General features: G+C 40.3%; 1 protein-coding gene across 7 annotated transcripts in view; it reads left to right on the top strand.

The window, feature by feature from the left end:
* Window positions 1–13,828, top strand: part of CABIN1 (calcineurin binding protein 1) — a 192,024-nt gene that overhangs the window by 137,527 nt on the left and 40,669 nt on the right. For all 7 annotated transcript variants that reach the window (XM_075012556.1, XM_075012561.1, XM_075012560.1 and 4 more), the window contains 4 exons: window positions 5,071–5,234; window positions 8,749–8,845; window positions 11,641–12,285; window positions 13,096–13,170. In XM_075012556.1, coding sequence (XP_074868657.1) covers window positions 5,071–5,234; window positions 8,749–8,845; window positions 11,641–12,285; window positions 13,096–13,170 — 981 coding nt within the window. The remainder of the gene's footprint in view (window positions 1–5,070; window positions 5,235–8,748; window positions 8,846–11,640; window positions 12,286–13,095; window positions 13,171–13,828) is intronic.

Raw genomic sequence — 13,828 nt, forward strand, 5'->3', positions numbered from 1 at the left:
ACAAGGCTCAGTTCTGGGGCCATTGTTATTCAACATCTTTATTAATGACCTGGATGAGGAACTGGATTGCACCCTCAGCAAGTTTGTGGGTGACACAAAACTAGGGGGAGAGGTAAATATGTTGGAGGGTAGAGAGAGAATCCAGAGTGACCTGGATAAATTGTAGGACTGGGCCAAACAAAATCTGATGCAGTTCAACGAGGAGAAGTGTAGAGTCCTGCACCTGGGGCGGAAGAATCCCAAGCATTGTTACAGGCTGGGGACCGACTGACTCAGCAGCAGTACTGTTGAAAGGGACCTAGTGGTTATGGTGGATGAAAGGCTGTATATGAGTAAACAGAGAAGAGAAAACTTAGGGGTAATTTAATAGCAGCCTTCAACTTACTGAAGAGGAACTCTATAGAGGAGGGTGAGAATCTGTTCTCAGTGGTGTCAGATGGCAGAACAAGGAGCAATGGTCTGAAGTTGAAGAGGGAGAGGTGTAGGTTAGATATTAGGAAGAACTACTTCACCAGGAGGGTGGTGAAGCATTGGAATGCGTTGCCTAGAGAGGTGGTGGATTCTCCATCCCTCGAGGTTTTTAAGTCCTGGCTTGACAAGGTCCTGGCTGGGCTGACTTAGTGGGGGTTGATCCTGCTTGAAGCAGGGGGCTGGACTAGATGACCTCCTGAGGTCCCTTCCAGCGATATGATTCTGTGATACTGTAATATTAGTCTATTCTTTTGTCCCCAATATTATGTTCTTCTTATCGTGAGTGAGTTGGGGATTGCCCTTTTTTTAATGCACTCTGGATCTTCACACGATTTCCACTTGCGTGGAGATTAATCCCCGGCATTATCAAGAGTTGCCTTTTAGTTGAGAGTGAAAGAAGTGCTTAGGAAAATAGGTAAGCAGATAATGGAAAACATGAATGAGAAGGGAAACAAATATCAGAAAATATGTAGACCTAAAAATAAGTCAATTCAAACTTGAGAGCTTGTCTGTCTCACTAGTAGAAGTTGATCCCAAAAAAATTTACCATATCCGTGTGTGTGTGTGTAAAATGCATTACCCTCTGGATGCTGCTGGAAGTTTTATTAGCTGACATGGCTCTTTTACTATATTAAAAGCTTAGAATGTGTAATATATTTTTCTTCTTTCCCACTCATATTCATCTCAGCACTTCATTAGTATTCTCCTATCAGGCTGATTACCATGCCCCCTTCAAAGTACGGGGCAAGTCTACACACAGCCATGGAAGAGCTAGCACTTCTGGCTTACCTGTTTCCAGAATGGCTGAGATGGGCATGATGCATGCTTTCTGTATCATGTCTACAAGCCTTAATGCAACATACGTTAAGCTGGAGCTGAATACTGCAGTAAGATCCTCCCTCTTGCTTCACTGATGAATTGTGCAGCAAATGGAAATTCTGTAGCAGCTTGAAATAAATATGAACAATCAGTACAGTATTAGTGCATTAAATACTGTATTCAATATAGAATTCAATTTATTTTATGTTGTCTTCAGATTTTCACTTGCTGCAAACTTTTATTAACAATGCAGAACAAGATTGTAAATTCATTAGGAGGGAGCAGAGTGTTTTGTTTATCTAAGAGGTTTGGCATTCTGGGACCCTGGAGGCATTTGAAGCTTTTGAAAGTGTCTCACTCCTTCCCTTGGTTTTATGTAAACAGTTATGTTGGCCATAACAGAAAGGAGGAGAGCCTTAGGCTGAGGGAATGGTAGCCAGTACACAGAAGCTATACAGCAGAATGGTGTTTTGAACATAAATTCCCCTCAAAGGCTGCTCAGGTCAAATAACCTCTACCAAACAGCCTGGTGGTGATAATAAGTAATGGAAATCCTGAAGAGGACTGCAAATATTGTCTCTCTGTGCTGGGTCTAAAATGTCTACACTATGAGTACATTAAAATGCACATTTGGTTAAAAACCTGACTTCAAATGATGTGAAAACATAATGGTACGTCATACTGTGTAACTCTTCCCTGTCTGCTTTCCAATTGGTTCTAAAAAGTGTATCTATATGGTGTGCTTTGTTCTGGTTTAGAGTTCCAGATTCTATGAATGCTCAGAAATAGGCTTTGAAAAATAGCAGATTTTTTTAAATTGCAGTTCTTGTGTTCGGAATTCAGAAGTATATTTTCCCTAGAGATAGATGACAGCTAGTGAAGGCTTCTGTGTATATGTGTGGGATTCTTCTGAGAGTATTCTGGCTGAAGATGTATTTTTAATTTAGCTCAGATTGTGAGACTGAAGAGGATCCAGTTTCAGCTGAAGGCCCTGGTAGGTTTCTGGTTGTCTGTTTAAACAACTGGTGTTTTTTCATGTCCTGGTAAAAAGTATACTTGACGGAAAGCAAACAAGGTAGTTGGCTCTTAATGGTGAATTTCTTCATGCTTTACAGTTGGATCTGAACACAATGGCTGTGTCTACACTTGCATTCCTCTTTCGAAAGAGGAATACAAATGAGGAAAAATGAAAATGCAAATGAGGCCATGATTTACATATCTCATGTTTCATTTGCATAATCTTTTTTTGGTAGAGATTCTTTTGAAAACGAAAAAGCAGCATAGATGGGGCTCTTTCAAAAATAAACCCCATCTTCGAAAGAACCCTTCTTCCTATTTGTTTCAGGCAAGAGTCAGGCTGCTCCTGTTTCCACGCTCCTGTCAGGGACAACAGCCTGACTCAAAGCTGCCACCCCTGACATGAGTGGTTTCCTGCTCCTGTCGGGGTGGCAGTTGCTTGAACCTGAGATGCACATATCTCAAGGGTTTACTGTACAAAGTACATTTATAATTATTTTCCTTGTTCAGTACCAAAATATGGTAATATACCACACTTGTATAAATGAAACAGTATAAACTGCTCATTTGAACTTGAGCATTCTGGAGGCTTGAGATGTGATTTGTTGGGCTGCACAACTGGGAAGACTGTTTACATACTTGTGTGCTGCATTGTTAAGGTCAAATCACCTTTTGAGGATTTGGTAGAAGTCAGTTTAATGATAATTTTGTTTCTTTGTGCATCCTCTTTGGAATTGTTGCATTCAGGTGCAGCCCAGAAGCATAATCCAGGGCATAAGTATAGTTGTGAAACTATTTACAGCCAAGAGATATGTGTCTTAACAGTCCTTTTTTGCACATTTGGAAAGCTTTCAATGTAATATTGCACTTTTAATCTAGAAGGTCATTGAGTGCTAGACAGTGATCTGCTATGTTATCAAAACATAGAGGGTGTTTGCTAAAGTTTACAGTTGGAAGTAGAGTGAAGTGACTGTAGTGTCACAAAGGTCAGTCTCAGAATACTTCGTTACTGTTGTGTTTACTTGGTGTTACTGTTGTGTTTACTTGGAATAAGCACAGTTTAATAAAGGAATGGGGCTTGCTGACAAAATTGGAAGCAGAATGAAGAATGGGGAAGTGTTGATATGAACAAGGATGACTGAAAAAAATAGCACTATGGAAAGAAAGAGAAGAGAGTCTGCAGAACCAACTCTGTGCATTGTGCATAGTTCAGGTCAGTGCTTTGCTTTCAAAAACATGCAAAGTTGGCCCTCAGGTAGGGAGAAAACAAGTGGTTTGCAAATCTTTGAATGTATGGGGTAGAACTGCAAATTCACCAAAAAGGTGTGAGGCAGACCTGTCATGGACAAGTATCAGAGGGGTAGCTGTGTTAGTCTGTATACACACAAACAACAAGAAGTCCTGTGGAACCTTATAAACTAAGATATTTTGGAGCATATACTTTTCTAGCAAATGCCTGCTTCATCAGATGCAATGTAGTGGAGATTTCGAAGGCAGGTCTAATTATATAAGCTCATGAAAAGGAGGGGGTTGTGGACAGGCTTTTTACATAGCTGTTTTTGATGTTCGGCTGTCATGTGTTCTTTTCTATAATCAGTTTATTCACTTCTACCTTTCAGTAAATTCTAAAGAACTTTGCTCACAGTTACCGTACTGCTAAAAAATAACAAAACAAGACCTTTAAACAAGAATAAAAAATTAAATATTTCTATATCATACTCAAGACATATTTTGAAAGCAGAGTTCACTCTTTAGCAGGTATTCTCAAATCAATGACATTTCTTCTTATAACTTTAATAAATGGCATGTTAAGATGAAGATTTCATTCTTCAGCTATACCCCTGAAGAATTTCTGTCATTAAACCAGGGAAATAACGAGAGGGTTGATATTTGTATGAAAAGGATCGTATTTGTTGTTTAGATGGCATCAGTTCAAGCAATCAGTGATAGCTGCCACCACCGCTGATGTATGGGTATTATTCAAATATATTTTTTAAAATCTGGTTATCATGCATTTTAAACACATTTTATCAATATTGGGAGAGTGGAGTCCCATCAGATTTGTTAAGCTTTGCAAAATCCACACTGACTAGTCTTAACTTTAACTGTCCATTTGTCTCCAGTGTCTTTCCCAAAGATTCTTTTGGCTCCCAAGATTTAGTCAGCTCGTCATTTAGTTAGATGAGAGCACAAGAGGGTGTCAAATGTGCCAGCGCAGAAATTGAACTGTAAAGAAACATGTTATTGATACCAGACCAGAAGTTTGCATCTCCGTGGGTAATGCCTTAATACTGATATCAGAGCAACCACAAAGCAGGTGAAGCCTTCATGCTAACAACCTATTTGAAGATACATAGCCTCAATACCTGGCTGACAGTTTAGTTGCAAATCTATGAATTAGATCAGGAAAATTTTATTCAAACATTCAATGATAGGCTAGCTTGTCTTGTTCAATAATGAGATTTGGGTTCTGTGACACTAAAACCTTTGAATTTGAGCCAGGTTCAGAAAAAAAAAAACCCTCATAATATTAACTTTCTGTTGCCTTTTTCCTGTATTCATTGGCAAATATGTGAAAGGTATGTGCTTTGGATTCTGTAAAATGCTATTGCTTATCCAAATTTCCTTATTTAAAGAACAGTTGCATTACTTCCTTCATTGCATCCCATCTCACATGAAACAGTATCCCCAGAATGCAGAGGACCTTGGTCCATATATTTTAGTTTTCTAGCTTTAGAAAATTCTTCTCTTGATTTTTTGCAGGGAATCTGGCGAATCCCTGTGGACGAAATTGACCGCCCAGGGAGCTTTGCATCTCATATGAACCGCTCCATTGTTTTGCTGTTGAATGTGCTGTCTCAGCTCAAGGATTACAACACCCTGCTGAAAGTCTCATCCATGCTGCAGAGGACACCTGATCAGGGAAAGTGAGAACCATAGTTTAGTCTCTGCTTACCCAACCTTTTCCTTCTGTTTTGAATATTCCTCCCTCCCCCATGTTTCTGTTTCTTTGGAAAAATACATAATTGCTTTAAAACTAGAACCCTCATCTCTAACACCATTTGTGTATATCTGTTGAAAGAAAAATGTATTTCAAGAGAGTGAATTATATAGTTTTGAAGAAGTTTGGCTCTGCTTAAAAAATGGTACTGAGATCTACGACTCCTAGGGCTGGATTTTTATCCCTACTAGAGCTGTTTTACACTCCTCCAGCACAAAGCAGCCATTCAGCTTGCTTACCTGATCTGAGGATTCTTTTATGTGAGGAGAATCATGGTTGTCATTAAGGCAACATGGCAATATAAACTGTCCCCCTCCTCAACTGTGGCATATTCAGAAGTTGAGGCTCAGGCATCCTGTGTCCCTACAATTGCTGACTGGCTGGTGGACTGACTGCCTAGCCACTCTCTGCAGTACATTGCTGTATATGTGATCCTATGTTCAGCATAGTTGCAATTAAAAATATGATTTTTAGCATATCAAAAGGACAAGAGGCCTTAAATTTATATCAGACCAGTCCATGGCTGAGTTCAAACTGTAGCCATGTAAGGTGAGTGAAAATATTAGGGTACAAGATAGTGTAAACCAATTATATTTGATATTTTTGGTTTACTAGAAAGAGGGTGTTTCTTTGGCTTTGACTTAGTTCGAAAAAAACTGTCAGTTGCAATAAATCAGAATTCTCATCAGTTCAGTAATCATTCATTTGAAAAACAAATCAGAAAAGGTTTTGGTTAGGTAAATACTATAAAAATACACACAACAGTTGGTGCATTTCTGACAAAATGTAGTTGGTGTATTTCTGACGAAATGTAGTTGGTGTATTTGTAGGCAGTTCTGTTCATCAAGCTGTGTGGGCAAAGCAGGTTCTTGAGGACGTTTTCTCTGAAAGATTCACAAAACAAAAAAGCTGGCATATAGCACTTTAAAAACTAAAAATAATTTATTAGGTGATGAGCTTTTGTGGGACAAGACCCACTTCTTCAGATCTGGAGATTCTGATGAAAAGTGAACTGGCATGACAAGAATTTAACAGAAAGATAGAAAAAAATAAATGAAAACTGACATCAGCTACATAGGACAGAAGGAGGGTGGGGAAGAAAATTACTTGCTGCAAGGGCTATTAAGTTAGGTGACTTGCCTGAGATCACTATGAATATCAAAGATGGGGAAAGGGTCCTTATAAAGTGTAAGGTAATTGCTTTCTCTATTGAGACCTAGATGCAAAGTGTTGAACTTGAATAAACTCCAGTTCAGATGTCTCCCTTTGAAATTTCATGTTAAAGTCTCTTTGGTTTAGGATGCAGATGTTCAGGTCTTTAATGCTATGTATGGCCTGCTCCATTGAAATGCTCGCTGACAGGTTTATGTGTATTCAGATTCCTGCTGTCTGATTTGTCCATTCATTCTTTGACAAAGTGATTGTCCAGTCTGTCCATTATACATAGCAGAGTCGCATTGTATAACATTAGTGCAGGTACAGGAATAGAAACCCCGATTGTGTAACTGATGTGGTTAGGTCCAGTGATGATGTCTCCAAAGTAAATATGTGGACAGAGTTGGCAATGGGGTTTATTGCAAGGAAAAGTTCCATGATTAGTATTTCTGGGGTCTGGTGTGTGGTTGCTAGTGAGAATTTTCCTGAGGTTAGGCAGTTGTCTTTAAGAAAACCTAAGGCCTCTTACCCAGGGCTGCTGAGAGCGTAGCATCATGTTCCAGTGTAGATTGTTGATAATGCACTGGAGGGATTTTAGTTGGGGACTATAGGTTTTATTCTGTCTGTGTTATAAAACCGTCATGCCATTTCCAGTACTGCATTATCTCCAGATCTGAAGAAGTGGGTCTGCCTGGTGAAAGCTCATCACCTAATAAAATATTTTGTTAGTCTTTAAAGTGCTACATGATTGCTCTTTTTGTGTTGTGAAGATACGAACTAACACAGCTACTGCCACGCAGTGTGCAGCGGCAGTTAGTAAGGCAAATAGGATGTTAGGAATTATTAAAAAAGGGATCAATAATAAGACAAAAGATATCATACTTCCCCTATATAAAACTATGGTACGCCCACATCTTGAGTACTGGGTGCAGATGTGGTCTCCTCACCTCAAAAAAGATATATTGGCATTAGAAAAGGTTCAGAAAAGGGCGACTAAGATGATTAGGGGTTTGGAACGGGTCCCATATGGGGAGAGGCTAGAGAGACTGGGACTTTTCAGTTTGGAAAAGAGGCGATTGAGGGGCGATATGATAGAGGTATATAAAATCATGAATGGTGTGGAGAAAGTGAATATAGAAAAATTATTTACCTTTTTCCATAATACAAGAACTAGGGGACACCGAATGAAATTGATGGGTAGTAGGTTCAAAACTAATAAAAGGAAATTTTTCTTCACACAGCGCACAGTCAACCTGTGGAACTCCTTGCCCGAGGAGGCTGTGAAGGCCAGGACTCTATTAGGGTTTAAAAAAGAGCTTGATAAATTTTTGCAGGTTAGGTCCATAAATGGCTATTAGCCAGGGATAAAGTATGGTGCCCTAGCCTTCAGAACAAGGGCAGGAGATGGATGGCAGGAGATAAATCACTTGATCATTGTCTTCTGTTCTCCTTCTCTGGGGCACCTGGCATTGGCCACCGTCGGCAGACGGGATACTGGGCTGGATGGACCTTTGGTTTGACCCAGTATGGCCATTCTTATGTTCTTATGTACTTCTCTCTGTCTCTGGAAGCTGTTTTCTTTTAAACTGAAATATACAGTTATGAGTTGCAACTCGGTTAGACAACAACCTTTAATTGAAGTGGGTTAAATATGTAATTTAAGTAGGTTCCACCCAAAGAACATCACTTTTCTTTGGCACTTACTGTAAAGAGGATTTATTATACATAGTAATTAGGAATTATATGCATTAATTCACTAGCTTTTTAACTCTAGAAATCTGGATTCAAAGGTGATTTGGACCACAAGTGAAAATGAATTTACTGATTTCCACCCACCCCCTTAGCTCAAATGGACAATTTTCCATGTTACAAAAACCATGTCACATTTAAGTCTAATTCTGCATGAATGACATCCATTGCTCAGGAGAAGTCCAGGTTTTGGCTAAGGAAGATACTGTTGGTCAGGATTTGAAGGGCACTGGAAGAGTTGTATGGGAAAAATTTGTACCCCATTTTACTGCTTTTTTCACACCTATAGATAATAGCTGCTGTGTCTTGTCAGTACAAATACCGCTCTCCACAAGCCTCTCAAACTTGGGAAGGATATAGGAGGACATTCAAAGTAATTTGGTGTAGAAGTGTAAAATTTTGCCATCTTTTTTTCCTCCAACATCTGTTCTAAACAGATTTATTTTTATTTTAGAAAATCTACATTTATTCCTGTTTTTAAAACCCTAGAACTTTTGGGTGCTTAATTTTCTTTCTTGTTTCTAATTGTGGCATAGAAAGTACTTACGGGATGCAGATCGCCAGGTTCTTGCGCAAAGAGCCTTTGTTCTCACAGTGAAAGTGTTGGAGGACACACTCAACGAGCTGACAGAGGTAAGAAGCATTTGTGCAACTGCCCAAAAAATTTCAGTAGTGCAATGGTGGCTTGTTGCTCAGTCATGAAAGCCAGAGCTATTCATGAAGGCTGTGGTTACACTACAGCACTCTCAACAGAAGACACTGTCAGAAGAGATTTCCTAACAAAGCTTATGTTGGCAGAGTGTGGCCACACACTACAAGTGGATTGAACGAGCACTCTGCTCTGTTGACAGAGTGGCCAGGCTGCCTCGACGCGCTCTCGACAAAACACGCACCCAGAAGTACAGCAGACAAAGCCCTGGATGCCCTGTCTGTTGAGAGAAGGCCTCTCAGAGCATCCATACAGCCTTTTTTGTTGACAAAATCTGTCAACAGCAGTGTTGTGCCTATGGCTAAGAGGCAGAATGCTGACAGCAAAAGTACTGACTTCTGTTGGCAAAACCGGGGTTTTGTGAGCAAAACTCGCTAGTATAACCATAACTGAAGAATAGATTTGATTCTGCTTTTTCTTAAACTCGTGGAAGTCAGAAAAAAACTGCTCTTGCCCTCCACGTAATTATATTAGTGTAAAATCAATACTAGTGAGCAGAATTTGGCTCATGATCTTTAGTTAGCACAATGTGAGGCTCTAGTACCAGAGCAAACCTAGAGCTTGTCTGTACTTACTGGAAGATCGATGTGCTTGTGTCTGGTGAAGATGCGGCAAAGCTGACCTTTCGGGGCTCAGCCACCAACCTCTACTTCACGCTATTGTGTGGAATAAGGGACTTTGACATGAGACTGTAGAGGCTCAGACTTCAATAGGGAAGTGATTCAGTTCTGGTACGTGGATTCGAGCTATGCAAATGCCATAGCTAGAATTGTGTATTTGAAATCACCTTATTTTCCCTAGTATAGACCTATGCCTAGATCAGTGATCTGCAACCAAAATAGTGAGAAGAGTCATTTTTTCAAATTCAGTTACAAAATCAGTATTTCAAGAGCTGCAGTGCATGTGAATATGAGATAGTCCTTAATCAAAAATGTTAAACCATATTTTCCATCACCCCTATTTTAAGAACAGTGCACACACAGTGATTTGTACTGGTTAAAGCTAAGTTACCCCCATCTGCAGGCTTTACTCGCCTCAGCCCCCTCATCCACCCCCTGTCGCCAAGCTTTACCCCCGCATGCTCAGTCTTAACCCCTCTCAGCTCCAAACCACCATCACCCATTCCCAGGCTTTACCTGCTTTACCCTCCCCCATTCATCCCCAGGATTGAATTGTGTTAGCAGATGATGCTCCTCCAGCTACGCATTTTGCCACTGGTCCTCCGCAGTTGCTGCCTTCCCCCTGCTGCTCCTCCTCCCGCCACCCTCTCAGCAGGGCTGCATGACACCATTGGGGCAGACTTGGTCACCCCTTCCCGCAGCTCTTGTGCTTACTTCCCCCACTTGCAGCGCTGACGGCCCTCTGCCCAGCTGTGCTGAAATAACAGAACTAAATTTAATTGGTTTAAATGCCGGATCCCTCCCCCAGCCCTGCCAGGTGTTAAGCCTATTAAATTTAGTTCCATCATTTCAACTGGGGGAGAGCAGGGAGCCTCAAGAGGAGTCAGCAGCGGTAGCGCCCAGAGCCACAACTGACTCCTTTAAAGAGCCTCATGTGGCTCTGGAGTCACAAGTTGCTGACCCCTGCTCTATAGTCTGTAGGTCTTGGTTTTCTTAAGGCTTTTTCTTCACAGCCACATACGTTGTGTTTATAGCTTTCAATAAGTGGTATCATTCAAATTCTAGTCATTTTGTGAAAGGAATAAAAGAATACCCATATGTCTCATGTCGTTCTGAAAAAAAAAATAAAGAACTAAATGTCTGAATCAGTGAGATCCAATATTCCATACTGTTTGCAAGTTCAATCTGTTTCAGGGCTTGTTTTCATGGCAAGTTACCATGTGGCAACATGGTAGTAGTAAACAGCCAGCTTTTTTCACTGCCGCATCTCATGTGGACACTTCTACAATGAAATGAAAATCCTAGAGTAAAGCACACTAAGTTGCATAGCAGTTGCACTGTAGCAGCGTACACACGGATGTTACTGTGCAGCAAGCGAGTGTACTGTACACTGACAGTCGGGATTGCTATGCAGTATTTGATGTATAAACCAAAACAAAAAAAACTACACACAAGGGAAGAGCTCTGTTCTAAGAATTTCTTTGGTTAAGAGAAAATAAAACTAACAAACTCACAGAAAACAAGTTTGAAGGGGTTGGACCTTTGTATATATCTCAGTTCTTCCATGTTGGTGTAGTAAGAATGACAGCATTTTATATCAGCTCTGGACTGGAAGAGGATAGGGTATACCCTGATGCTATTCCAAACGTAGATTTCACTGCAGGTTACAGGCTTGAAGAATATGTTTTAGCAACCTAAAAGAAGGATATGAAATTGTTAGTGTTTATGAGCCAAATGAAGTCATTTGGTTTTGGTTCCAATATGATTGAGGGATTTCTAGCAATTTAAACCCAAATATGCAACACAGATTAAACCAGCAAAAGAAAATTTAAGGTTAAAATGAACCTACCATTGCAGTTTGTGCTAGTCCATGCTATTAGATCAATTGTGATCTTCTCATCAGAATATTATAACCCATTTTAAAGCCAGAGACTTGAATTAGTTTTAAGAATAAACACTAATTAAAGTTATTCTCTTCAACACTAAAGATAGCAACAATCCTTATTGTCAGTTTTCTTGTAACATATAGTTAGCTTTTCAAACTTTAAGCTTCTTCTGATTTCAGTGATAATTCAAAAGCATGTTGTTGTTTTTTAAAGATATCAGAAGATCAGGATTCCAAATCTTGTAGCCTTGCATTAGGAAAGATGACGACAGATGTCTCCAACAAAGCTAGTGCTGAAGAGGGACAGGAGGTCCTTCCCAAAAAGCCAGCTCTTTCTGATGGAGCGGTATGTGGTTCTGAGAATGGAGTAAAAGAAGGGGCTCGGGGACAAGCCCTCAATGCTATGGACACATTGGAACAAGATGACAAGTATGACAAGGAGATGAAAGAGGTCCTCAGGCCTGGCTCAGTTGAGCCAATGGATTTTGATGGATATTCCAAAGACCCAGAAAAAAATGATTTTTCCTTTAAACATACAGAGCCAGATCGTGTTCAGTCTGGCAGGAACACAAAGGACAAAACCCCCGAAAGCAGGACTGCAGAACTCTCCCTGGAGGAGTTAAGTATCAGCTCAAAGCAGCAGCAACAGCAGGCAGCTAAAGGAACAGTCCAGGCAGCACCTGCAGAGGAAGTTGTCCAGAGAGCAAACAGAAAGAGGAAGTTACTAGATGATACAGAGTCTGGGAAAACCCTGTTATTGGATGCCTACCGGGTGTGGCAACAAGGTCAGAAGGTCATGGCCTATGACCTGGGTAGGATTGAGAAGATCATGTCAGAAACATACATGCTGATTAAACAGGCAAGTGATTTTTACTGTCAATTCTACTTTCTCTGATCTCTAATAGGATTTTGGGCAAAAAGAGTCCTCTGTTACCTGAAGAAGAGATCTGTGTATCTGAAAAGCTTGTTTCGCTCATCACTAGATATTGGTCCAATAAAAGATATTCTCTCCCCCGCCTTATCTGTCACCATTGTCATTTTATGAATCAGATGATGGAGTGATTTTTATTCAAAATAGGCCGCATAGGTTAGGAACATAAATCCCTAATGTATCCTCACTTTGGCGGTCTTAATTTGCTGAAGCTGCCCCATGTCTTATCTATAAGGAAAAGGACATTCAGATGACTACATTTAACATATCTGGCTTATGATCTTGAAAAAGAGAGTGCAAATGTGACTTTATTTTTTGTTTCCTTGGTCAGTAGAGTTCACTAGTAGCTGATAGACTATTGGGAGGTGGGCCTTCAGCATTTCCCAGCTTGAAATTTTGCAATGCCTTGTTAGCATGGAGTCTGAATCAACCTTCTGAGCTGGTGACAGATTAATTAACCAGATTAAACCAGACAGCAGCAGTGAAAGCTATATCCAACAAAATATAAAAGGAGTCATGTATTTCAGATGATTTCAGACCATCCTACCAAATTGCCTCTTGGCAAGGTAGCACTTTGCTACAGAGCAACTTGCTGGGACAAGAGCATTGTTTGCAAGCAGAGTCAGACCCACATTGTATTAGGACTCAAGAGCCTGCTTCTGCTTCTCTGAAATCAGTGGTAGCTTTCATGCCAGGACTAAATCATCCTGGCTTCATTAAATGTCCTCCTTTATTCAGGTGGATGAGGAAGCAGCCCTGGAGCAGGCAGTCAAGTTCTGTCAGGTACACATGGGAACCTCAGCACAGAAACAGGTAAGCACTAAACCATTCTTTCATCCCTTTGGGATTGTCAGCGCTGTTACTGTGTGGTCTACGTCCTCTTATCATTGATTTTGAGAACAAGTATCATTGGAGATCAGTGGAGGGAGGGCTACACTTTGAATGTTTAATCAAGCATTTATCACTAAGGATAATTCAGTTCTTATTTGTTCCTTAGTGCTTTGTCACGTTTATTTTGTCAACTGGCTGAAATTTATTTATTCAACCTTTATACTCTTTCTCTTCATCAGATTTTATATCAGTCATGACAAAGGCTGTTGCAGGATTGTGATGGCCTGTAGTCTGTTGAGTAGTGGAGGTGAGCTAATTTATGGTGCAGAGATGTAGGTGGCTAACAAGGAAATCACTCAGATTTCCACTACCTTAACAATGACTCCTCTATTTAAATCTTCTAAACATTTAGACCAGCAGCAACAGACCTGAACTTAATGCTTCATGTAACGGTCTCTTTTTTTATGGTCACCCAGCAACTCTTGGTTTCTGGGTTTCTATTCCAAACAACAGCTGTGGAACCTGAAAGGAGATGGTTATTTATCTACCCTTGGAGGGAGCTCTAAAGCAAAGAAGAGCATACAGATCAGAAGGTGTTTCCTATTGTAATTCATGTTACTGGCAAACCACGGGATTTTAT

Source organism: Carettochelys insculpta, chromosome 18 (assembly GCF_033958435.1).
Source record: "Carettochelys insculpta isolate YL-2023 chromosome 18, ASM3395843v1, whole genome shotgun sequence".
NCBI classification, from domain to species: Eukaryota; Metazoa; Chordata; order Testudines; family Carettochelyidae; genus Carettochelys; species Carettochelys insculpta.